The sequence below is a fragment of the Panthera tigris genome, chromosome C2 (assembly GCF_018350195.1).
Source record: "Panthera tigris isolate Pti1 chromosome C2, P.tigris_Pti1_mat1.1, whole genome shotgun sequence".
Lineage (NCBI taxonomy): Eukaryota > Metazoa > Chordata > Mammalia > Carnivora > Felidae > Panthera > Panthera tigris.
The window spans coordinates 201,498-223,873 of record NC_056668.1 but is presented as its reverse complement, the minus strand read 5'-3'; the positions used below and the strand labels follow the sequence as shown (position 1 = coordinate 223,873).

General features: G+C 51.7%; 2 protein-coding genes across 5 annotated transcripts in view; one reads left to right on the top strand and one right to left on the bottom strand.

Annotated features, from left to right (window-relative positions):
- Nucleotides 1-4,849, top strand: part of DIP2A (disco interacting protein 2 homolog A) — a 116,769-nt gene extending 111,920 nt beyond the window's left edge. For all 4 annotated transcript variants that reach the window (XM_042956561.1, XM_042956563.1, XM_042956562.1 and 1 more), the window contains 4 exons: nt 117-191; nt 1,390-1,564; nt 2,230-2,353; nt 2,869-4,849. In XM_042956561.1, the coding sequence (XP_042812495.1) occupies nt 117-191; nt 1,390-1,564; nt 2,230-2,353; nt 2,869-3,121 (627 nt within the window). In that variant the 3' untranslated portion in view covers nt 3,122-4,849. The remainder of the gene's footprint in view (nt 1-116; nt 192-1,389; nt 1,565-2,229; nt 2,354-2,868) is intronic.
- Nucleotides 4,850-10,181: 5,332 nt separating this feature from the next.
- S100B (S100 calcium binding protein B) lies at nt 10,182-17,256 on the bottom strand. The gene is made up of 3 exons (XM_042956564.1): nt 17,032-17,256; nt 13,680-13,818; nt 10,182-11,411 (listed from the first exon to the last, which is right to left on the bottom strand). The coding sequence occupies exons 2-3, from the start codon at nt 13,815-13,817 to the stop codon at nt 11,271-11,273; spliced, it is 279 nt and encodes a 92-aa protein (XP_042812498.1). The 5' UTR covers nt 13,818; nt 17,032-17,256; the 3' UTR covers nt 10,182-11,270.
- Nucleotides 17,257-22,376: the final 5,120 nt, after the last annotated feature.

The window sequence follows — 22,376 nt, the reverse complement described above, 5'->3', positions numbered from 1 at the left end:
GTAGCCTACTTTAAAAAAAAAAAAAAGTCTCTTATTTCGATTAAAATTCAAAGTCAAGTTTAGGTTGGTTTCTAACCATCCCCATCATTAACATGTGCACGTCACTCTCCTTCCAGATCCTCCCTGGGGTAAAGGTCATTATCGCGCACACGGAGACCAAAGGGCCCCTTGGAGACTCACACCTGGGAGAGGTAAGGCAGGGGACCCGGAGCCCCCATGGCCTCAGCAGCTGTCCCTTCCCTTCTCCCCTATCCGTCCCAGAGTCGGGAATTCTCAGCAGAGGATTTTGGGTCCTGCAGGATGAAGCCCACCCCAGGGTTGCCCTCCAGCAAAGGGAAACCTCAAGTTCTGTAGGAACTGGGGGGCCTGAGGAGCTGCACAGAAACTGCACCTCCCCTAGAAAAGCAGTCCCTGAGGGAGGGTCCTTGACACCCAGAGGGTGCAGGCTTTGCACGAATGCGTGGGAGTGGGTCTAGAGTAACGCGGGGCAGGGGGGACTGTCCCCCAGGAGCCTAGTAGAGGCCCGAGTTGGTCTGTTACGATGGGTTCCAGGCCTGCGGGCATGCCAGGAGGGTACAAGGACCCTTGTGGTCCCGGTGGATGGGGGCTCGGGGGTATTTACACAGGGCCTCCCAGAGGTCGCTTGGTGTCCCGATTGGAAGGTGTGCCTGTGCCAGGGCTGGGTGTGGTCAGCATGGGGCCTCCCTCAGCCGTCCCTCTTGCTGGCCAGCTGGACCCTGGCCTGTTAGGGTAACAGTTTGCCCCCGAGATAGTCACAAAGGGTCTGTGCCAGGTTGGGAAACCCACCTCTTGGCAGAAGGCCTGTTGGCTGCCTGCGTCTAGAGCCAGGCGCTCAGTCTGGGGAGGAGACTGTGGGTCCTGGATGGGCCCAGTGTGTAGAAGGACTCCCTAGGGGACCCCACAACACTCTGGGTACTGCTAGCACGGGTGCGGCAGACAAGGGTGCGTGGATGCATGTGAAATTAGCATGTCTGCAGGGCGAGTGTAGTGGCCGTGCCCGCTCCGTCCTGTGAGCCCTCAGCCCCTTCACCGGTCCCTCTGTGGATGTGGGACGAGCTCCCGACTCCTTCTCACTGTCAACAGTAGTTCAACGTGAGCAGCAGGGAGGCGCCTCTGTGAGCTCATCCGTGCCACAGAGTCCCACCGGTGGCTCCTAGGGCGAAGGAGGGGTCGCTTCGCTCCAAGGAGAGAAAAGCTGCTTGTCTGCTTTCTCTGTGCCTGCAGTTTTGCTCGAGCCACAAGACGAGAGACACTGAAACAACTCCCCCTCCCCCTGCCTTTGTTCACTCGGCCAGTGGCTGTCTCACGGCAGAACCTGTGCCCAGCGTTTGTGACGTGCCAACATTCTTGTCCCCTGGGCCCCACCAGATCTGGGTGAGCAGCCCCCACAACGCCACCGGCTACTACACGGTCTATGGGGAGGAGGCGCTCCACGCTGACCACTTCAGTGCCCGGCTGAGTTTTGGAGACACACAGACCATTTGGGCAAGGACTGGCTACCTGGGTTTCCTTCGAAGAACAGAGCTCACTGACGCCAGTGGAGGTGAGGGTTACCTTTCACCCCCTGCACACGGGCCGCATGTGTGGTGGGGTCCGTCCACACCGCACGGGAGGCCTGCCGCTGTGGCCCGAGAGTCTGACGTTCATGCCTCAACAGCTCAGGGACTCCTGCTGACCCCTCACCCTGTGCTGTGAGCGTGTATCTTCAGGTGCGGGGGTGAAGGACTTGGGGGTGCTCTGATAGCAGTTTTCTCTGAATATTACTGTTTTGCCACTGTGGGGGTCCCTCACTGGCCTTGGACCCTCGGCCTCTGCTGAGGATGTGGGGGTGTTAGTGATCAGGCCACCAGGCCCTCCCCTTGCGTGACCCTGAAAGTTGCAGGGTCCCCGAGGCCACAGCAGGTTTACCAGATCGAGTCAGAACTTGTGGTGTCCCTACAGATGCTGTTTTGTTTCCAGACATGGTACAGATTATTTCTAAATATGTGTTCACGCGTTGGCCTGACTTTCCTGAGGTGTTCCTGGCTGCAGAGGCGCCCTCGCGTGGGACCGAGGGGACGGCACCACCCCCAAGGAGGCCCAGTTGTCACCTGCTGTGTGGACAGCGGGGCCCCGTCCCACAGAGCGCGGCTCGGGGCTGCTGTGGATACGTGGAAGGTGCCGCCGTTCCCCGGGTGCCCTTCTGAGGTCTTTGCACCGTGTTCACAGAGCGGCACGACGCGCTGTACGTGGTCGGATCTCTGGACGAGACGCTGGAGCTGAGAGGCATGCGCTACCACCCCATAGACATCGAGACGTCCGTGGTTCGAGCCCACAGGAGCATCGCCGAGTGGTGAGAGCCACGTCCCGCCCTGCCCGGTAGCCCCTGTCCCTGCAGCCTCTGTCCCTGCAGACGCTCTCCACGGGGGGGGGGTGCTGGCGGACACCTGCCTCTCCAGCAGCAGACCCCAAGCCCCTCGCAGCCTCTCTTTCTCGTTTCCCGACCACCTGTAAAGCAAGAGTCTGGCCCCCAAAACATGAGGTGTCTACAGTTATCCTGAAGTGTTTCTGTTTTTAATGTGAATTTTTACATTTAAGTGGTCATGACTCACCATGACTTCACTTTGAAGGGAGCTTGAATTGGGACACATACAGCTTTCAACATCAAATAATACTATTGGTTCTTATGAAGGACTTCAATTAGAATACAGATTCCCATAAAACACATTTAGCCCAACTTCAAATTATGTTGGGCAGTAGTGCAGGCCAACTACCCTGTACTTGCACCATTTCCCACTTGTCCATTTGCTCCCAGAAGCCTGTGCCCGTCCCATGCATGATGCCATCTACCCCTCCCTGTCCCTGCAGTGCTGTGTTCACCTGGACCAACCTGCTGGTGGTGGTGGTGGAGCTGGATGGGCTGGAGCAGGATGCGCTGGACCTGGTGGCCCTGGTGACAAACGTCGTGCTGGAGGAGCATCACCTGGTCGTGGGTGTGGTGGTCATTGTGGACCCAGGTGTGATCCCCATCAACTCTCGGGGCGAGAAGCAGCGCATGCACCTGCGTGATGGCTTCCTGGCTGACCAGCTGGACCCCATCTATGTCGCCTACAACATGTGAGTGCCGCCTGTCGACCCCACGTTCCTGAGACAGGTGTGGTCCCCGGCCTCCTGGTGCGGGAGCCGGTCAGAGGTGTTGGGGCTTGTGAAGACACCACACTGTCTGCAGCCACCAGAAAAGACTCCAGTCTTCATGGAATGCTGTGCCCTCTGCTTTTACGGACCCGTCCCAAGGATCCCCAAATCTCATTTTAGGAGCCACTTCCTGACTATTTGAAGAAATGTTTTCATCTTCGAGGACCTTTGTCAGTCGGTATTTGAACAGGTGGGCGCCCGCGAGGGGGCCTGGAGTGGCTGCGGCAAGGGATCACGAGCGCTCTGCTGTGCTGCGAGTTTGCACTTGTTTTAGGCTAAAAATACCATTCTTGATTTTAAAAATTCAATTATTTATTCTCACTTCAAATGACAACTTCATGTATAGAATTCCTGCCAGAAAGAACTTGAGGCCCCTGGGGAGGAGCAGAGTGATGGAGGGAGGCAGTCCTGGCCTGCCCTCCCCACTCTCAGACCCGAGGCCCCGCTGTGGCCACACGGCACTGCCTCTGCTGGTTTCATTATTGAAACAGGTGTGCCCAGTTGTCTGCATTTGTTGTCACGAATACTCAGTAAGTGCCATTTTGGGCTGTCAGCTTAGACGCGTTGTTTGGGGAAGATTAACCAGCATTTAGTCTGAGACGACTGTCCCAGCTTTGTGACTCCATGCTGTGCCGTTACAGTACCTGTTGTGGTAACTCCACAATATGAATTCTTCTCGGTACATGGAATTGTGTTGAATTGTTACTTTTATTACAGTTCGACAGACTTGGAAGCATTGGCGGCAGCGTCTGAGGCTTTCAGGTCGTTCGTGCTATTTGCTGAGCGCCCTGCATGCAGTCTGGGGGCTGCGGAGAGACCCCTGCCCGCCTGGCGTTCGCAGTTTCAATTGTGTGCCTATAAAACTTGGCCAAACCATATTCAGTTATTTTATTCAAACTTGATGAAACTGATGTAATATAGTAAACCTAAATCAAAGAAGAGAATGTAAAATCCTTTAGATACTTTTAAGAATTTGAAGCGAAGCTCAAACCTTAAGACAGATTATTTTTATATAGCTATTAAAGAGTGTTATGAAGTTGTGGGGTTTGGGGGGGATTGAGGGTGGGAAAGTTTATGAATTATGCATGCTTCCTAGGAACAACCAGGCTTTTCAGGAATTAGCCTGGAACAGTGCCTAACAAAGCTATTATTAATTCTCTACCATTTTAAATTCACCACCAAATGGGTCTGGCTAAGTGGGCGGACTCTCACATCCTACTCATATTTGGCTACAAATAGCACGTGCATAGTAGTTCTGTTGCCTGTGGTGTTGAGCTGCGGCTAGTATGTCACAGCATACTGGAATTCTAATAACTCTATTGTAATTATGTACAGAATCTGTGTAACTTATTGTCTGACATACAGAGGTTCTAGCGGCGGACTCATGGACATTCCTTAGAACGGGATGGCCAACGGGGAAAAACTACCTAACCCTAATCTTAATGTTGTAGTTTTATAGCAAACAAATACTGTAAAATTTTTGTATTGAAAGGTCAGTGGCAGTAAGACAAGGTGTCTTGTAAATTCAGATTTTAAGAAGCGCATTAAAATGTTTTAAAAGTACTCTCTGGGAATTCTGTATATCACACTAAAATTTTTTTATATCATTATGTTAATAAAAGGTATTGACTATTTGTAATTCTGCACTTTGAAATGTGTGAAAATGTTTTTTAAATTACCCCATATAGGATGTATTTTATCATGCGTTTTTTTTTTTCTGAATATAAAAGCATTTATGCCGATAGCATAAAATCTACAAAGCACATTCACGTGTAAAGAAGAAAATTAAGATCTCCTATCATCCTACCTCTGATTAATCGCAGCATTAGGGTTTAACAAAAATCCTTTCAGGGCTTAATTTTTTCTTTTTAAGGATTTTTACAAAATTAGGATCATATGGTTTTATATTAGTTTTTGTACTTAATAAATTACAGACTTTTTAATCTATGATATATATCTTCTACATGTTTTAACAACCGTGTCTTACGGGTGTGCTGTGACTGAAGGTCGTTTTCCTCTCGCTGTCCACACCAGCACTGAACACTACACCTCAGCAGTGCCGAGTCCTCACGTCCGCGGCGACAGGTGCTGCCTCGGGCGCAGGTCCTTCAGGCAGAGTGGACAGGTCAGAGGTCATGCCCTGTGTGAAGCGTTGGGTGCCTTCTGCCCTCCAGAAGGGTAGAAGGGCCTCTTCCAGCAGCCTGACAGATTAAAATAAGTCCTTGCCAAATTACAGTCAAGTAACTGTCACGTCTAGTCACGTTAAAGATGTTTTCATGTGTCGTTTTTGTTTCTCATTTGTATTCGGATCCAGCAATTCTTACTGCACTCAAAGGTTTTTTGGTTGATTTGTAGGAACCATTTTACATTAAGAATTATCACATCTCAGGGCGCTTGGGAGGCTGTCAGTTAAGCAGCCAACTTTGGCTCAGGTCATGATCTCGCGGTTTGTGAGTTCGAGCCCCGCGTCGGGCTCTGCGCTGACAGCTCAGAGCCTGGAGCCTGCTTCCAATTCTGTGTCTCCCTCTCTCTCTCTGCCCCTCCCTTGCTTACCATCTCTCTCTCTCTCTCTCTCTCTCTCTCTCTCTCTCTCTCTCAAAAGTAAATAAACATTAAAAAAAATTTTAAGAATTATCACGTCTAGGGGTGCCTGGGTGGCTCAGTCAGTTAAGCGTCCAACTTCAGCTCAGGTCATGACCTCACGGTTTGTAAATTCGAGCCCCACGTTGGGCTCTGTGCTGACAATGGGGAGCATGCTTGGGATTCTCTCTCTGCCCCTCCCTGACTCGCGCTTTCTCTCTCTCTCAAAATAAATAAACTTAAAAAAAAATTATGTGAGCAGGTGAGGGGCGGGGGGGGGGGGGCGGGACGGTGGAGAGAGAGAATCCTAAGCAGGCTCCACAAGTCGGTGCAGAGCTTGAACCCACGAACCATGAGATCATGACCTGAGCTGAAATCGAGAGTCAGACACCCAGCCAACAAAGCCACCCAGGCACCTCTTAATTTAGGTTGTTTTTTAAAATGTTCTAATTATTTTATGCAAACTATGGTTACTGGTGCTTAGTTTCAGATTATGAATAGAGCTGATTTGTTTCAGAGGACGGTCAGCACAGCCATAACCTCGTCTTCCACCCAGCCACCTTGTGGATGGAGCCTCTCCTTTGGGTGAGATGCCACTGAGGATACTGGGGCCCGATCCCCCTCGCCCAGCTTGTAAGCTGATGGTTCCAAGCTAGGAGAGGCAAGCTGAGAAGGCAAGTTCAGGTGCGATCCTGCCTCCACTGATTGCTGAGCTCCGAAGGCAGGCGTGTCACTCAGCAGTGTGCCATTGTTCCTGATGAGGGAGCTGGGGCAAGCTGAGGGGGAAGTACAAGCAAGCACCCCTGCCCCCGGGGTGGGATCTGTAGGATATCCCTCAGACACTCCTGGCCACCCAGAACAAAGGAAAGGGGTTTTAGTGCTTGCCATGGTGATGTGGGAAACTAAGGCAAGTGAAAACTTAAATTCCCTTACTGCCTACAGCCCATTAACAAGTCCTTGAGACCGGCAGAGTGACCTTCCTCTAGGAGTTGAGCTGCCTGGATGATGACACTTGGCTGGGGGCAAAAGGGAATCTTGCCTTAGCTTTATCCCGACCCCCCAGGATCCTGTAAGTCTACTTCCTTTATCTCAACTGCCCCAAGATATATGCTGGCAATCATACTCCAGGCTTGTGGCCCCCTGGTCTACATCAGAAGGGTCTCATAACTGAGATTTTACTAAACAGTAATAAATGACATTTCCCCTAACTTCTAGCCCCTTGAGGTCCTGGAAACCTTGTTTCCAAAATCCGTTAGACTTACGCTGTCCCTGACCCCCTCCCAACCTGAAGGTATATAATAAATCACTCCTCACAACCCCAGTGCAGCTCTTTCTGCCCACGGGTCCTGTCCCCATGCTTTAATAAAATCACCTTTTTGCACCAAAGATGTCTTCCAAGAATTCTTTCTTGGCTGTCAGCTCCGAACCCCACCATGGCCCCACAACCCCATCATTTGGCACCCAACGTGTGGCTTCGCGTCTTTTTATCTGGACTCTGAGCCGGTGCAAACTTGGTAAGTACTCTTTCCTTCCTTTACTCTCATTTCAGAGGCTTTTCAAGGAGTAAAGCCTTATTGCTCAGGCCACAATCCTCGAGCCGTGGCTACTCTATGGGGAGGAGAAAGCCTGCCTCTTGGCTGGAAGTTAGTCCCCCCACTGGAATGGTAGTAAGATCCAGAAACTCGATGCCCTCTCTTTATTCCTGTCCTTATACAAAGTTGTCTGTCTTGGGCACAGGACAGCCACCTAAGTCACCAGGACAGCTGCCCCATGTGAGGTTTCCTCTTCATTGGTCAAATGTGATCTCCTCCACATAGCTGGTCTAGCTGCTTCCGGCCGTGGGACCTCCACTGGGAGCCCATCGAAACCAGTACTGGATTGAATCAAAACCCAACCAGGGAGGGTCGCCTGGGTGGCTCAGTTGGTTAAGTGTCTGACTTCATTCAGCTCAGGTCATGATCTCACAGTTCGTAGGTTCGAGCCCCGCATCAGGCTCTGTGCTGACAGCTCGGTGCCTGGAGCCTGCTTCAGATTCGGTGTCTCCCTCTCTCTCTGCCCCTCCCCACTCGCACTCTGTCTCTCAAAAATAAACAAACATAAAAATAAAAAAATGAACGATGCAGCGTTCCCATCCTTGAGGTCCTCAGTGACTGACTGAGTGGCATTTGCTCCTGGCTTCAGCCAGGAGCTGATCTTCCCTGGTGATGCCTGAGACAGGTCGTTGCCCCAACTGGACACCTCGCCCCTGCCCACTGCCCACCTGGAAATGCCTGCGGCAGCTTCTGGATAGTCAGACCAGCAGTGCCGGCCAGGAGCCTTGTGGGGACGTTAACCACCCGTTCCCAGACCTAGCCTGGAGGTGAGGGCGGGTCACCCCCAGCCGAGGTCAGAGGAGGAGGATGGGCATTTTACAACCTGGAATGAGGGGTCTTTGTGCTAGGAAGCCCCCAGGAGCCCTGGAGGTGGCTGTGCAGACATGCTGAGAAGCAGCCTCCCTCCTCAGGGTGAAGGAGCACCCCTTGGATGGGGGAACCACCAGGGACACTCAGCAGCGGCTATGGCAGGCTTGCTGGGGGCCAGTACACTCCAGTTTGTTCCTGTCTGGTCTGCAAGCCGGGTGGACATCTGGGAACTGAGTCACCTTGAGATTCTTGGATCCAAGTGGGCAGGGGAGGTACCAGCAGGGACTCACCCAACTTCTGGCTAACGCAGCAGGCGGTCCTCTGGTGATGAACACACACCGTGTGAGCTGTAGCCCAGAGCCCGCTTGCCAGCCTCCTCCCTCTGGCACCTTGACCCCTTTGCGCAAGGCATATGCCAGCCGCGGCCGAGCCGGACAGCTGTGCTGGACCCCCCTGGTCCTCCCAGACCTGCTCCTCGTCCTGTGTTCCCGCCCCAGCTGTCCCAGCACTGACCCTGGTCCCGGACCGGCTGTCCTCACTGGCCTGCAGTGCACCTTCCTTTCAGAGCAGCCGCTCCTACCTTCCTCTTCTCTGTGAAGCAACTTTCCTGTGTTCTCTGGACCCGCCTGTGCTTTGTCACACCTTGCACGTTGTGAATTTCAATTTCTCTGCCATGTTCTTTTTTTTTCCTTTCTTTTCTTTTTTTTTTTTTTTTTTTTTTTTTTTTTGTGAGAGCGTGTGGGAGACGGGTGGAGGGAGAGAGAGAGAGACAGAATCTCAAGCAGGATCTGAGCCCAGCCCATGACCCTGGGATCACGACCTGAGCTGAAATCAAGGTGGCTCAACTGACTGAGCCCCCCAAGTGCTCCATTCTCTGCCATTCTTAAATAAACCCATTTTGCTGGTGATTTTACTGGCTGTCTTATTTCCAAGGTCAACAACTGCAAGGCTCTAGGGGGCCAGGATGGTGGGACAAGCAGGTGCCAGTGACCCTGTGGGGAGCAAACCGGCCAGAGCACAAAGGAGCGTCCCAGACGCCTGTCCTGACACGGTGCTCCCCCTCACGGGAGGGGGGGGGGGAAGGGTTGGGGGAGGGCTGGGAGGGCAAGCCATCGGCGGGGAGAGGGGAGGGGACCCTGGAGACGGTCCCTACGTGCTGGCTTCAGTCCCCAGCCCCAAATGCCTGGACGGCCACTTTGGTCTCCGCTTCTTCCCAGCCCGTGCAGGCACCACCCCCCATCCCCCTGGGCACGTGACCGGCCAGACCAATCACAGCTCGGCTTCCGAGGACTAGCCCATTAGTAGATTAGTCCGGGGGAGGCCACCCCGACGCCAACCAGGCTGGAAGTTCCTGGCAGGAGCCCGTGGCCGGGGGTTGTCCCACCTGGTGCTGCCCTACCCCTCAGCCGCCCTCCTCACCCCCACCTCAGCCCTCACCCTCACCCCTACCTCATCACACCCCTCCTCACCACTCCTGCTTCCCCTCTCCCTCGCCCCGGCCCCAGCCCTAACCCTAACCCCCACCTCACCAGGTACCTCCTCACCCCTCTCTTCACACCCCTCTTCACCACGCCTGCCTCCCCTCTCCTCACCCCTCCTCCTCACCCCCACCTCACCGCACACCACCCCTCTCTTGGTGTCTCCTCCTCAACCGTCTTACCACCCCCCTCCACCCAGACCCCCCCGCCCCCCTCACCCTGCATCACCCCTCCTCCTCACCCTGCCTCACCTCCATCTCACCACTCCTTTCCACCCCCTTCCTTCCTCATCACACTGCTCCAGGCACCTTCTCACCCCTCTGCACCCTGCCCCATCTATGCCGCTTCCCTTCACACCACACCCCTACCCACCTCACGCCCATCCAGTGTCCCTGGCCCTGTGCACCTGCCCTGACTTTGGGGAGTGCAGCGTCTGCGGTGACGATGATGCCAGGCCATTGACTTCACTCCTCTTTCCAGGTTTGCAGGTATTTCACTTGGTTTCGTGTTTAAGGGCTACGGAGGATTGTTACAGGACTCTTTTTATTTAATGCAAATACAAGCAATCAATTGGTTTATGAATTTCCAAGTCTGTGCACTTAAAAAAAAGCAGCAGAATAAGGGGTGGATGAGGTTAATTTGAATTTTCCTGGAAGTGATTGTTAATATTTAGAACACATTTGCATTCGTGGATACCCAAGCATAAAGTTCAGCTTTGCACACGCACTGACTCTCCCAACAGCCGTGGGCAGACCCCGGCCGGGCACAGACAAGCGGGGAATGACCCCAACAGACCGGACACGTCCCTTTAGGAAGCCACCGCCTTAGGGACAGGAGAGGAGGCCAAGCAAAGAGAGTTACTTGCACAACGCCTGTCTCCCGAGACGGGAGCGGAACCCCGCTCGGGCGGGCGGTGCTCCCCCTGCCGCTCACGCGTCCCCCCACAGACCCAGCGAGCTGTGAGCCTCTCAGGGGAGTTGCGCTGAGTGTGGAACTGTGACCCGCAGTTGCGGTCACAATTAAAATGCCAGTACTTGGTGGCTTGGGAGACATGTTCCTCCTTTAGGACCGTTAGTATTGAGTATTTCCCCGGGGTCACAGCTCACCACAGCTCATCGCTGTCACCGCGCCGCCACGATGTGCCCCGCGCACATTCCTGTGCGCCGATGAGAACAGATTTAAGGGAGGGCAGCCTTTTCAAAGGATGGTGGGCAAAACTTTGTGTGTTTGGCAATGGTGGAGACTTAAGGAAGCCACCAGCGTCCAGAGTCGTTTTTGGTTCCGGTTTGATCTTTCTGGGTTAGGGTTCTCCGCAGCCGTGACGGCGGGCGGAGCACACGCTCCGTGACCGAGAACCCACTCTCCTAAGCGGTCGTGACCGAGTCCCTGGGGCCAGTCAGCTAACACGTGTGCCTAACGGGGCAGGGATAGTGACGGGGGCCATTGGAAGACGGCCCTTGGAAAGAGGTTTTCAATTTGTCATTGACAAAGCGAATCAAGCTTCCTAGTTAGCTACAACACGGCTGGAAAGCTCAGCTCCTACTAGCCTGCAAGCCCTTGCCCTCTGCGTCCTTGTGTGACCTTCGTCTCTGCCACAGGAACAGCTCTCTCCGCTTCACTCGTGTTCGAAGAACTCGTGGCAGGCAGTGGTAACCATGGCGACGAAGGCCATAAATTCCTGGAAATCACATTCGCCGTCTCCATCATTGTCCAGAGTTTCCATGACTTTGTCCACCACCTCCTGCTCCTTGATTTCCTAGGAGATAGAAGAGACATTGCCCATCTTGTTTTTAAATGAAGTTTAGAGCCATCAAAACATGATTAATCGTTGGCTCACCTTAATAATTTGTATCAGAAGCAACTTAAGATGTAAAATGCAAAATACCAGAAAGCTTTTTCCTGTGACCAGGGGGCTCTTGGCTGGGCAGAAGTCTCTGGGGGTCCGGGCCTTCTCTTCCACCTTACTTTGAGTCTGCTGGGCCCCAGGCTACTTGAAAAGACTAAATGGAACAACCAGGTTCGAAAAACTGCAGCTTGTGCTCCACTATACTTAAAACACACGTTCTAAATAATCCCGAGCGTGTTGTAAGCAAACATCTTGGAAGAAAAAATGAACTTTTGGTTCCGCCCGAGGTTTTCACTGTTTCTGCGTGTGGAAGTCCTTATTTGTTAACTCCTTGTGTTCTTTTTGCCATTTGAGTTGCTTTCTGGCATCATGGGACTTTTCCGATGACTCTGCTGCCCAACCCTGAAACCCAGTAAGTGGTGTGAGAGGAGCCAACGCTGTGCAGGGCTACACACGTGGTGGGAACGGCGGGGCACGAAGAGCAGAGAGCATAAGTGCGCTGGTTCGGAATGGCCGGGCCCCGGAGCAAGACAGCCTGCCCGGCAGCAGTCGCGTGTAGCTGGCTGGATATAAAAACGTGAAGGACTGGTTCCAGTGGGGTTGGATGGGACCTGGAAACATCTGCCTCAGACAGAGGGGAGCAGTACACTCTCTCAATCCCATTATAGATTTGCCTCCAGCCTGGAATTACCCTGACAAAACTAGGCCAACAGATGTTCATGACATCTTGATGGGCTTGCCATGAACTATTTATCTTTTATAAATTGTGGTTCCCACATGCTAAGTTTTTCCTGTTATAAAATTAATAATTATTGGTAAGTACTTTCACTGTATGTTTGGTACTTGACCAACACTATCTCATTTCATCCTTAGAACAATCCTTGTTACAGAAGAAACTGGGACTTTTGATTGTTAGAAGGTGGAACTGGTGGGAGAACTGAACGTGCAGGTGGCCAGCTGCCACTTGAACTTGCATGCCTGAGAAAACGAGTCTTGAAATCGGCCCCAGAAGATGCCCCCTACCCCTAAGCGCACAGGCGCCTCCTCTGACCTGGCGGTGCCATTCACAGCGATGGAGAGTTGGGTCGGGGCGTGGACAGGAGAACCCGCCAGCCTTGCTGCTGGACCCTGGGGCTCATCATGCACTGAGAGGCTCAGCTGGCTCCGGAGGGGGGCTCTTTGTCACCGTGCAGCTGGGCCGTGTCCTGGTGCTCTGGCATCTTCCCCGGAATTAGCTCTTGGTCAGACCTTAGTGCCCTGGTTCATTGTTTGGCCATTTCCTGTGTGTGTGATTGGTCACTTCGGTGAACTTGGTTCTGGACACTAAAGGAAGGTCAGGTGCCAGGTGGATTGCAGTTCAGTGCCTCGAGGGTATGAGACTGGTATGCAGTGGAGACAATGGGTGACTGACCCTCAGGCAGTGGAGATTGTGGGCAGGGAAGTGAGTCCAGGATAGGTATCTGGACCTACTTCCACCACCGGTTTATCGGGACCACTCACGAAGCTTCCTAAATTAGGGTCTTTTACTCCATGGATCCCCCTGAAAAGCCCTATAGCCTCCAGAGGGCACAGGGCCCTTCTCATGCCGTCAGTCAAGTAGGCTGTGGCCATTCATTGACGTGCCAGGTTGGGTGCCCCAGACGCGGAGGCCGTGTCCTCGGGCTTGTGTCTCTCCCAGTGGCAAACATAGTGCTTGCTCAGTCATGTTTGCTGAGTGAATGGCATCCGCTGACAGATGCTAAACCTGTAGCTAAAGCAAAAACAGTCCTTTCCTCAAATCAAGAGCCTATCTTTAACATCTTTCTTGTATGTTAATTGTGGCCCATGATAAGTCATGAGTATATTTTTCATCCCATTCTGTCATTATTGCTGTAAATCCTTAGATTTTTCATAGAAGAGTCAGCATTATTTGGAACCTGTGCTTTTGCCTTTGAAATAGCAGTTTTTCCTTGCTGTTCCTACTATACACAAAACAGATGAAAATGAAAACAGCGGGGTCATCTAAGCTAGCCTCTCTAGTGAGGGTTCAGTTGCACAAACAAGTTTTCAGAAGCATCCTAGGAGTCCTGAAATGTAACTGGAATCACTTTCAGGGAAGCTCAAAAGAGGAAGTGTCCAGGTGGTTTTCTAAGTGGAGAAAAAAATGGCAAACTGTCGTTTTTAAAAAGCAAGACTCACCTCTAAAAAATGGGAAAGCTCATTGTTGATGAGCTCCTTGAGTTCAGATTTCTTCAGCTTGTGCTTGTCGCCCTCCCTTCCGGAATATTGATGGAAAACATCAATGAGGGCCACCATGGCCTTCTCCAGCTCAGACATCCTAGGGGTCCACAAAGGAAAGATTCCTTCTCATGCTTTTTGCCTTGTTTGCACACAGAACAGTTAATGCGTTCGCTCTACGGACCTCAACCCAGAGGAGGGGCTGGACTGGCCTTGGCTCATCTCCCCTGCACCAGAGGAGGGGCTGGACTGGCCTTGGCTCATCTCCCCTGCAGGCTGAGAGCAGTTGTCCCGTCTGCCTCTCAGAGCCACTCCTGCCCTCCCTTCCCCTCACTGTCCCCGTGGCCTCTGGCTTCTGGTTGGGTTTGGCCAATGGGAAACTTCAGCAAAAAGACTGTAGTGCAGGAGTGAGGGAGCCTGGGGGTCGATTCCTGCTTCCTTCCCAGTAGGCCACCCTCTGCCCTTGCAGGGCTCCAAGATGAAGTGACACAGTACAGGGGAGCAGAGCACTGACTGCAAGCTGTTAGAATTATCTAGAAGGAAGTAAGGTGGCCAGGGGCAAAATGAAGCTACAAAAATCAGTAGTATTCCTGTATTCTACCAATAAACAATTAGAAAACATGGTAGAAAAATCCTATTCATAAACTCATAAAGCAACACACACATATTACTTGAGAATAAGTTGAGCAAGAAAAATGCAGTTTCTTGCAAATGATTCTAAAGATCATAAAAATGCAGGAACTTTCCTTTCTAATAATATATAAATTTAACTCACTTTAAATAAAAATCTTTAAGAGATTTATTTATTTTTTTTTTGATGGGTGAGGAACATGACCAAAAAGCTGCAAAACTGAACTGGAAAAACGAACATGGCAGAATTGCCACAAACATTTTTGAAAAAGATCAATGAAAGATCCGCAAAGACCAACCAGAAACAAAAATATATTATAAAGCCATAGAGAGTGAGGCTGGCTCTGAGGCAGGGATGCACAAATGGGGCAGGAGGCTGAGCCACAGCCGGGCACTAGCATTCCCCGCCCCCGCAGTGCCGGGAGCTGCTGTTTCTCTGCAGGTATCAGAGTATGAAACTTCCTACTTCATTCACCACATGTACCTCAGACCGTGGCCTGCAAGCAGGATATATCTGTTTAATCCTGGGAATTAGGTACATTTTACAGAGGACAATTTGTCGATTGTTTCAAAAACTGAGACACTCAGCCAGAGAAATTTACCAACCTATGGCCTTGAGTTCCGACCAGGACAAAATCTTTGCTCTATGACAGTTCAAAATAGATCTGAGACTCGGGCCTACAGCTCTGGGGGTACTTAGGGGGGCGGGGGGCAGGTCTGATGAGTAACCCCTCCCCCCAGGTCCCAGAGGGAGAAGCCTCCACATCTGTCTGCCGGGTAGATTATATTCAATTTCTAGATCATTATTTGAAATTATCTGTGACTTTTAAATTCAGATTTCTGTTGATTAAAATGTCCCCCATCAAAAAACAAACAAACAAAATAGATCTGAGAACTACATCTAATTGTGGAAAAATCATTCCCGTGTTGGACATGTCACTTATATCTAGAAAATAAACTGGAAGAAATTTTTAAAATTTTATTTATTTCTGATTTCTCAGAGAGAAAGGATTGAGGATTTTTGTCTTGACCTCATCTTTGCTAAAGTCGCCCTATTAATAATCAGTATCCTTTGTTTTGCCCTACAGTCCCTAAAAGTCAGCTCTATCACACATAGATAGAACAATTCAGATAGATTAAAATCTTTTAACATTTCATTCTTTCCTATCCTTTACATTCAGGTTTTCTTTTTTGGAAACAAAACAAGAAACCCAAGAAACTTTTGCATCATTCTGATACTTCACAAAGTCTGTGATACGTCAGGGAAGGAGAGCTTAAATTATTTTTTTGTGAAGTATGACTAGTGGGATTTTTTTTTTTTAAGTTTATTTATTTATTTTGAGAGAGAGAGAATGCAAGCAAGGGAGGCGCAAAGAGAGAGGGACAAAGAGAGAATCCCAAGCAGGCTCTGCGCTGTCGTCTTGGAGCCCAGTGCAGGGCTTGAACTCATGAACCATTAGATCACGACCTGAGCTGAGCTGAACACTCAACCAACTGAGCCACGCAGGCACCCCTAGTGGGATTTTTTTGAAGGAAAGGCATAAAACATATTGCATATGTTTGAAAACTCCATATAATGTAATTTTCTTCATAACCACACTAAATTTTTTTTTCCTTTTAAATTCTTCCCTTTGCTAAGAAACAATGGATGGTTTAAAGCTTATCTTTTAAGAGAAATGGAAATCAAATATCCATATTTCCTTTCCACTTAGTTCCGTGAATGTTATTCTTGCATTAATTTGCCTCTTATTCCTGCATTGATCTTTTTATGTGGAAAGCAAGAGGGCGTCTGGGCTTTAACTCCTTTTGGAAGGACACAACACACAGGATGTGGTGAGGGGCTCCCCCCGCCCCCCAGGGAAGCGGCCTACCTCCCTGAGAAATTCTAAGACTGAAGAAATTAAACCCACAAAAACTCTTTGACCGAGATTGTAATTTACTTGTAAAGACCTCCCAATTGTCATGTAATTTCTGGGTGGTGTCCAGGGGGACCCTGGCATTTCCTTGTTGAGGGAAAACTGAGAAGCGGTTGCAAACCCAGGACTCAAGCAACAGGAAAGGAAAGCATTTGCTTCTGAGTAGGGCTGACCTCACTCTGCTTGCCAGTCATGCTCAGCAGAAACCCTGCTCTTCAGAGAGTTAGGGAAGAAGCAACGTTTGTTAGTACCTCTGCGGAAATGTCAGCAGCCACCTCGAGCCACTGTCCTTGAGGGTTCTCTGATTTGTGGTGTAAAACTCAGGCAGAGTGAACCTCTAGCTGCCTAGAGTTGACGCATTCATGGCCACAAAGCAGTAATAAGGGAAGGAAAACTAAGATAAAAACAGAGACTTATGGCAAACCATAAGAGGCTCTTAAATACAGAGAACTGAGGGTTCTGAGGGTTGATGACGGTGGGGGTGGCGGAGGGGTGGGGGTGGGGGGTTAAGTGGGGGATGGGGGTTAAGGAGGGCACTTTTAGGGATGAGCACTGGGCGTCATATGTCAGAGATGAATCTCTGGGTTCTGCTCCTGAAACCAAGACCACACTGGATGTTAACTAACTTGCATTTAAATTTAAAAAGAAAAAAAGCTCCCCATGTATGAAGTGCTGCCAATCATCCGAAAAGGGCTTTCCAACCTACACCTAGTTCCCACCCCACCCCACCCTCTCGGTTCCCTCAGGTTTTCCCTGAGTGTCCTCACGTCAGTGGCTCCTGGTGGCCGCTCCTGTCACCTCCTGGCTGTGGCGTCCAGAGTGGCAGGAGTGTTGTGGGGCGCCTCTTATTCCTCCCGGGCGGTGGGGCGCGGCGCTGCAGGCCCGGGCAGCCAATGGGGGCGGTGGGTGGGGGTGGGGGCAGCTGGCGGCCAGGCCCGCACACAGGGCCGCTTTGACCGGCGGCCACCCGGGGACTCGCTGGGGAGCCAGGACTGCGCTTGGGCCAAGGAAGAAAATGGCCCGTGGGGCAGGAAGTAGAGAGTCAGCTTTTTGTGCTATTTTTTAATTTATACATGAATATTGATGTTCCTCTAAAGGCAAGGTTGGGGGTGGGGCGAGGAGAGAGACCGAGTAATTGATTCAAACAAAGCAAATGTGCAGCCAAGACCGTGGCGCTTCCAAGGACAGGCTGAACACAAGGACGAAGGGCCCGCGGGCTGCTTTCCAGCGGAGAGGCCCCTGCGCCGTCTGCTGCCTCCCAGCCTTCCCCCTGCTCGCCCCCACTCGCCCTGGCCACCCCAAGGCCGCCTGGACAGCAACCCCCCCGCCACCCTGCTGAGAAGGGCTGCTCCAGAAACACATGGCAAAGCAGATCCCTGATATTTGAGGGGAACAGCCTCATTTAATGTGATGGAGGACGCTTGCCAGGTGCACCCCAAGGCCTCCTCCCTCACCCTGGCGCGACCTCACAGACTGTCAGCCTCTGTTTTGCAGAGAGGTGCTGCTGGTGCTCCCCTCGCTGGGGCCTCACAGCGGCCACAGGAAAGCGGGTCCAGACCCCCTGCCGTCCTCAGCTGTACCCTTCCTGAGCTGTTTCCAAGTGGAACCCCAAAGGCAGCCACTCCTTTAGCCAAATTACACAGAAAGCAGTGGCCTCAAACTCCTCAAAGGACATCTGAATCAGAATCAGGGCCCTTCTGCTGACTCGGGCTCACAGCCGCCACGTTCGAAGGATCAGGATGCAAGATGTCCGTGGTCACAGCTGTTTTGTTGTCATCTGTTTTACCAGGAAATTCTTGACTATTCGATACCTGGAAGTATGTCCTGGAAACAGCACTGAGCTGCGAGCCTTGGGGCTTGAGCTGTCCCGTCCTAGACCCCCAGCCTGCACCCACACCTGCATGAGGTAGGATCTGAGTGGTGTGGTTTGATCCTATGTCCTCGGCTGCCCCACAGGTTGATGCCTGGTGAAGGGTCACATGCATGTGTGTTCTGTAAAGCAGGGGCACTGGGTGGTGTGTGCCAGGCACTAGGCACGGGTTCACCCTGTGTTCACCCTTCAGTGTACACAGAACAGCTTCAGCCCACTCCTGCAGAGAAAAAAGGAGTTTGGAATCTATTCATTCAGCTACTGGATGCCCAAGCAAGGGGCCTGCCCTCTGGATACACACGGCACAGCCTCCTGGGACAGCCAAGTGGGACTTGTGCCTACTGTGTTTCAGGCTCTGTGGGAGCAGAGTTGGGGGAGAGGGGTGCCAGGGCTCACAGGCTGAGAGAGGTTCCACCCTCTGGATGAGAGGGGCTTTCAAGTGCTATGGGGCCCCCGGGGTGGCACCCTGTACCCACCCACAGGACCTCACAAACACAAGACTTCACAAGAACAGGGGAGGGTGCATGTGACCTCACCAGCTGTCAGCGCCACCTCTTGACAGAGGAGCTACTTAGGGCAAATAAAAACCATCCTGGGAGAGGGATGCTCATGGCCCTCATCCACAAGGTTGTCTGGGGCCCACGGTTCCTCCTTGGCCTTCACACTTCCAGATGACCCTGGCCCCCTCTCCCAATTCCCCAACTTGGGGTCTCATCTCATTGGACTGGACCCCTGGTCTAGTCACATGTGACCTGCACATCTAGTCCCTACCCCTGCATTCCACAGGAGAGCCCTGCACTAAAGCAATGAGAATTATGCTCTTGAGTAGAACACGTAGGAAGCTCTTCATAGCCTACAGATGACCATGTGAGATGGTGCCTTTGGGACAGGCTTCCTGAATCTCAGTGGGGTGATGGCAGAGGGGCGTACCAGTAGTCAGAATGCTTTGGTCCATGGAGATCTTTGGCAGTGGTTGTCTGATTACAGTGTCCCTGGGAATGAGACAGATGCACAGCCTACTCAAGCAGTCCTTAACCCACACGACAGGAAAAACTCCAGGTCTGGTAATCAAAATCTGACTTGAATCACCAGTGTGGAGAATCGCAGCCTGTCTCCCAAGTTTCCAGACTTAAGTTGGGTTGGACCCCGAGTCTCTTGATTGAAGGTGAGGCCAGGTTCCCTTGAGACAAGGCCCTTGTACTTATTGCCAGTACACATTAAGAACCTTCATTTATACCTTCCCCAAGGGACCTGCAGCTACTCCCAAATGTGACCACATAGTGAAAACATTTAGATCTGAAAGGAAACACTTAGACCTCTCCACGGGTTATGAGATATGGGCTCTGAGTTGGTCCTAATTCCTGGGGCAACAAAATGGCACCATGGCCCACTAGTCCATGTAGGAATTTGTGGTGGTCAGGTGATAGAGTCTTAACTAGACCAGCTCACAGTGGGCCCAGGAGGTGCACCTGAAAGTATAATCGAAACAGACATAGTTGGCCACTGGCAGAATCCCCTCACTGGCACTCTTACATACCAGCTGAGGACCATTATGACAGGCAAAGCTAGGGGAACATTCCTAGAACTTCCCCTTCTTATCGTGACAGTAAACTGAGAAACACTGCACCCCTGGGAGAATTCAGAGATGAATGCCGTTCTCAAAGAATTGACATAAGAAGGGGTGGTGATACTAAGCACAAACCCATTTCACTTGCCAGTTTGGCCTGTGCAGACGGCGTGTGGATTAGGGAGAATGGGGACTGTCGCAAATGTGGTCAGCTGGTGGCTTCAGCTGCTGTGCCAGATGCAACATCTCTCCTGGAGAAGATCATCACAGGCCCTGGCACTGGGCATCTGTTACTCAAAACCAATGTTAAGACCCACCAGAAATAGTTTGCTTTTACCTGGCAGGCTGCAGGCAGACCCTCACAGCATTGCCTCAGGGATACATCCGCTCTCCTGCTCAATGCCAGAGTATTGTCTACGGAGACCTTGACCAGCAGCACACTGGCCCACTCTACTGAAGACAGGACGCTGACTGGGTCTGATGCCTTCGTAAGACATCTGCAAACTGGACGGGGGGAGAGAAGGCCCCCAAATCTTTAGGGGCCACCACCTCAGTGAAGTTCCAGGGGTGGTGTCAGTGCTCTGGAGCGTGTTGGAGAACCCCCAGGCACCACCTGCTGGGAAAAGAGGCATAACATTTGGTTGAGGTTTGGGGGCTTTAGACATGACATATACTACATGTGCGTGTGCTACTTCCATCCATGAGGCTGGCATTTCCGGTGGGGACCAGAGCAAGTTTAGGCTGCAGGCCAAGCTGTGTTACCATTGGTTCAGAGGATCCTGCAGATCTGATGATATTTGAAGTGTCTCTGGCACATGTGGACGCAGTACGGACCCTCTGGCAAGCGCTGATAGGAGGGTCCTTCTAGGATTTTGAAGCAAGTCTGTGTCTTGTTTGGCAGCTAGCTATTCCCATTTTGAGAACAGCTTCTCAGGGGCACTTGGCTGGTTCAGTCGGTTGAGCGTCGGACTTCGGCTCAGGTCATGATCTTGACGTTCATGAGTTCGAGCCCCGCATCAGGCTCTGTGCAGACAGCTCGGAGCCTGGAGCCTGCTTTGGATTCTGTGTCTCCCTCTCTCTGCCCCTCCCCCACTTGCAGTCTGCCTCTCTCTCTCTTTCTTTCTCTCTCTTTCTCTCTCAAAAACAAACAAACATTAAAAAAATTTTTAAAAAGAAAAAAAGAACAGCTTCTGGTTTGCTGTTAGACCTCAGTGGAGACTGAACACCTAACCCTGGGACATCAGGAAACCATGCAGCTCAAGTGCTGTCTGATCCACGTCGCCATAAGTCTGGGTGTGTGTAACAGTAGCGTATTATCGAATGGAAATGTCTAGGAGGCATGAGCAGGTGGCTCTGAGTCCTTGGACACCAAGTCCTGTTGCATTGCCTCCTTTTTCTCAATCCATGTCTGTGGACTCCTGGGGTATTTCTGTCTTTATTTTTTTTTTTAAGTTTATTTATTTATTTTGAGAGAGTCAGAGACAGTGAGCACGGGAAGGGCAGAGAGAGAGAGGGAGAATCCCAAGCAGGTTCTGCACTGACTGTGGGCTTGAACTCATGAAACCTTGAGACCGTGACCTGAGCTGAAATCGACAGTTGGAGGCTTAACCGACTGAACCCCCCAGGTGCCCCTCCTGGGGTATTTTTACAAGCTGTTGACTATGACAGAAGACGCTTGTGCTGGCTCACAGGTGGGTGCGTGTGCCATGCTGGCACCACCTGAATTGGATGGATACAGAGCGGCACCCCGCTCAAAGCTCACCCTGAAGGACAGTGGTAAAGGAATCCTCTCATGGCAGAACTTTGAGCCGTGCCTGTGGTTGTCCACTATGTCTGGAGTGAGCAGTGGCCAGAGCGTGGATCTGTATCCATTTGGGGGCAGTTGCTAGTGATTTGGTTGGTCAGCAACTTGGAAGGAACAGGATTGGAAAATTGGTGACAGGAGGCCCTGGGGAAGGCGTGTGGATGGACCTTTGTCGAGGAGCAGTCTGTGAACACATTTGTGTTCTGAGCCAATGCCCGCCGACGGGCGTGCACTGCAGAAGGGTCTCCTCATAATCAGAAGGAAAATGATCAGCCCCGTGTGTGTCAGCCAGCTCTCGCCACAGCCATGCCAGGGCTTGCTCCATGTGCCCGTGAACAGAGTGGCCACGTGGCAGGGGTGGAGGCGTGCGCGTGCTCGACAACACGGACTCCCCCTCACCGAAGCTGCCCCAGCTCCTGCCGCCCCCAGGTGTCTGGTCTGCCAACACCGAGCCCTGCGGTGAGCCGCCAGGCGCCTGGTGGCCGGTTACCCTGGGCCTCTTCCATCACAGACGGGGCGGAGACTTGTCCTCACTGGAATAGATGTATGTTCCGGGTATGGATTTGACTTCCCTCCACTGTATTGTTTCTGCCAGCACCAAAACCCATGACGTCACAAAAGCCTTATCTACTGTAATGGCGTTCTGGACAGCACTGTGTATCATCAAGGAACTGATTCCACAGCAAGGAAAATGCCGCGATGGGCTCAGGCCCGTAAGATTCACCGGTCTTGTCCCATGTCCACTAACTCAGAAGGGGCTGACAGTGAAAGGCGAGACAGCTTCCTGAAGAGTCAGTTAAGGGAGGTAACATCCTGAAAGGATGGGTTCTATCTTATCGGATGCCATACACACTTGGAATCAGGGTCCATT

What these genes read in the sequence shown, in the direction of transcription:
- S100B (XM_042956564.1), bottom strand. Translation starts at nt 13,817, where the DNA reads ATGTCTGAGCTGGAGAAGGCCATGGTGGCCCTCATTGATGTTTTCCAT. An exon ending in AGCTTTCCCATTTTTTAGAG is followed by an intron (nt 11,412 to 13,679) that starts GTGAGTCTTGCT and finishes TCTATCTCCTAG; the next exon opens with GAAATCAAGGAGCAGGAGGT.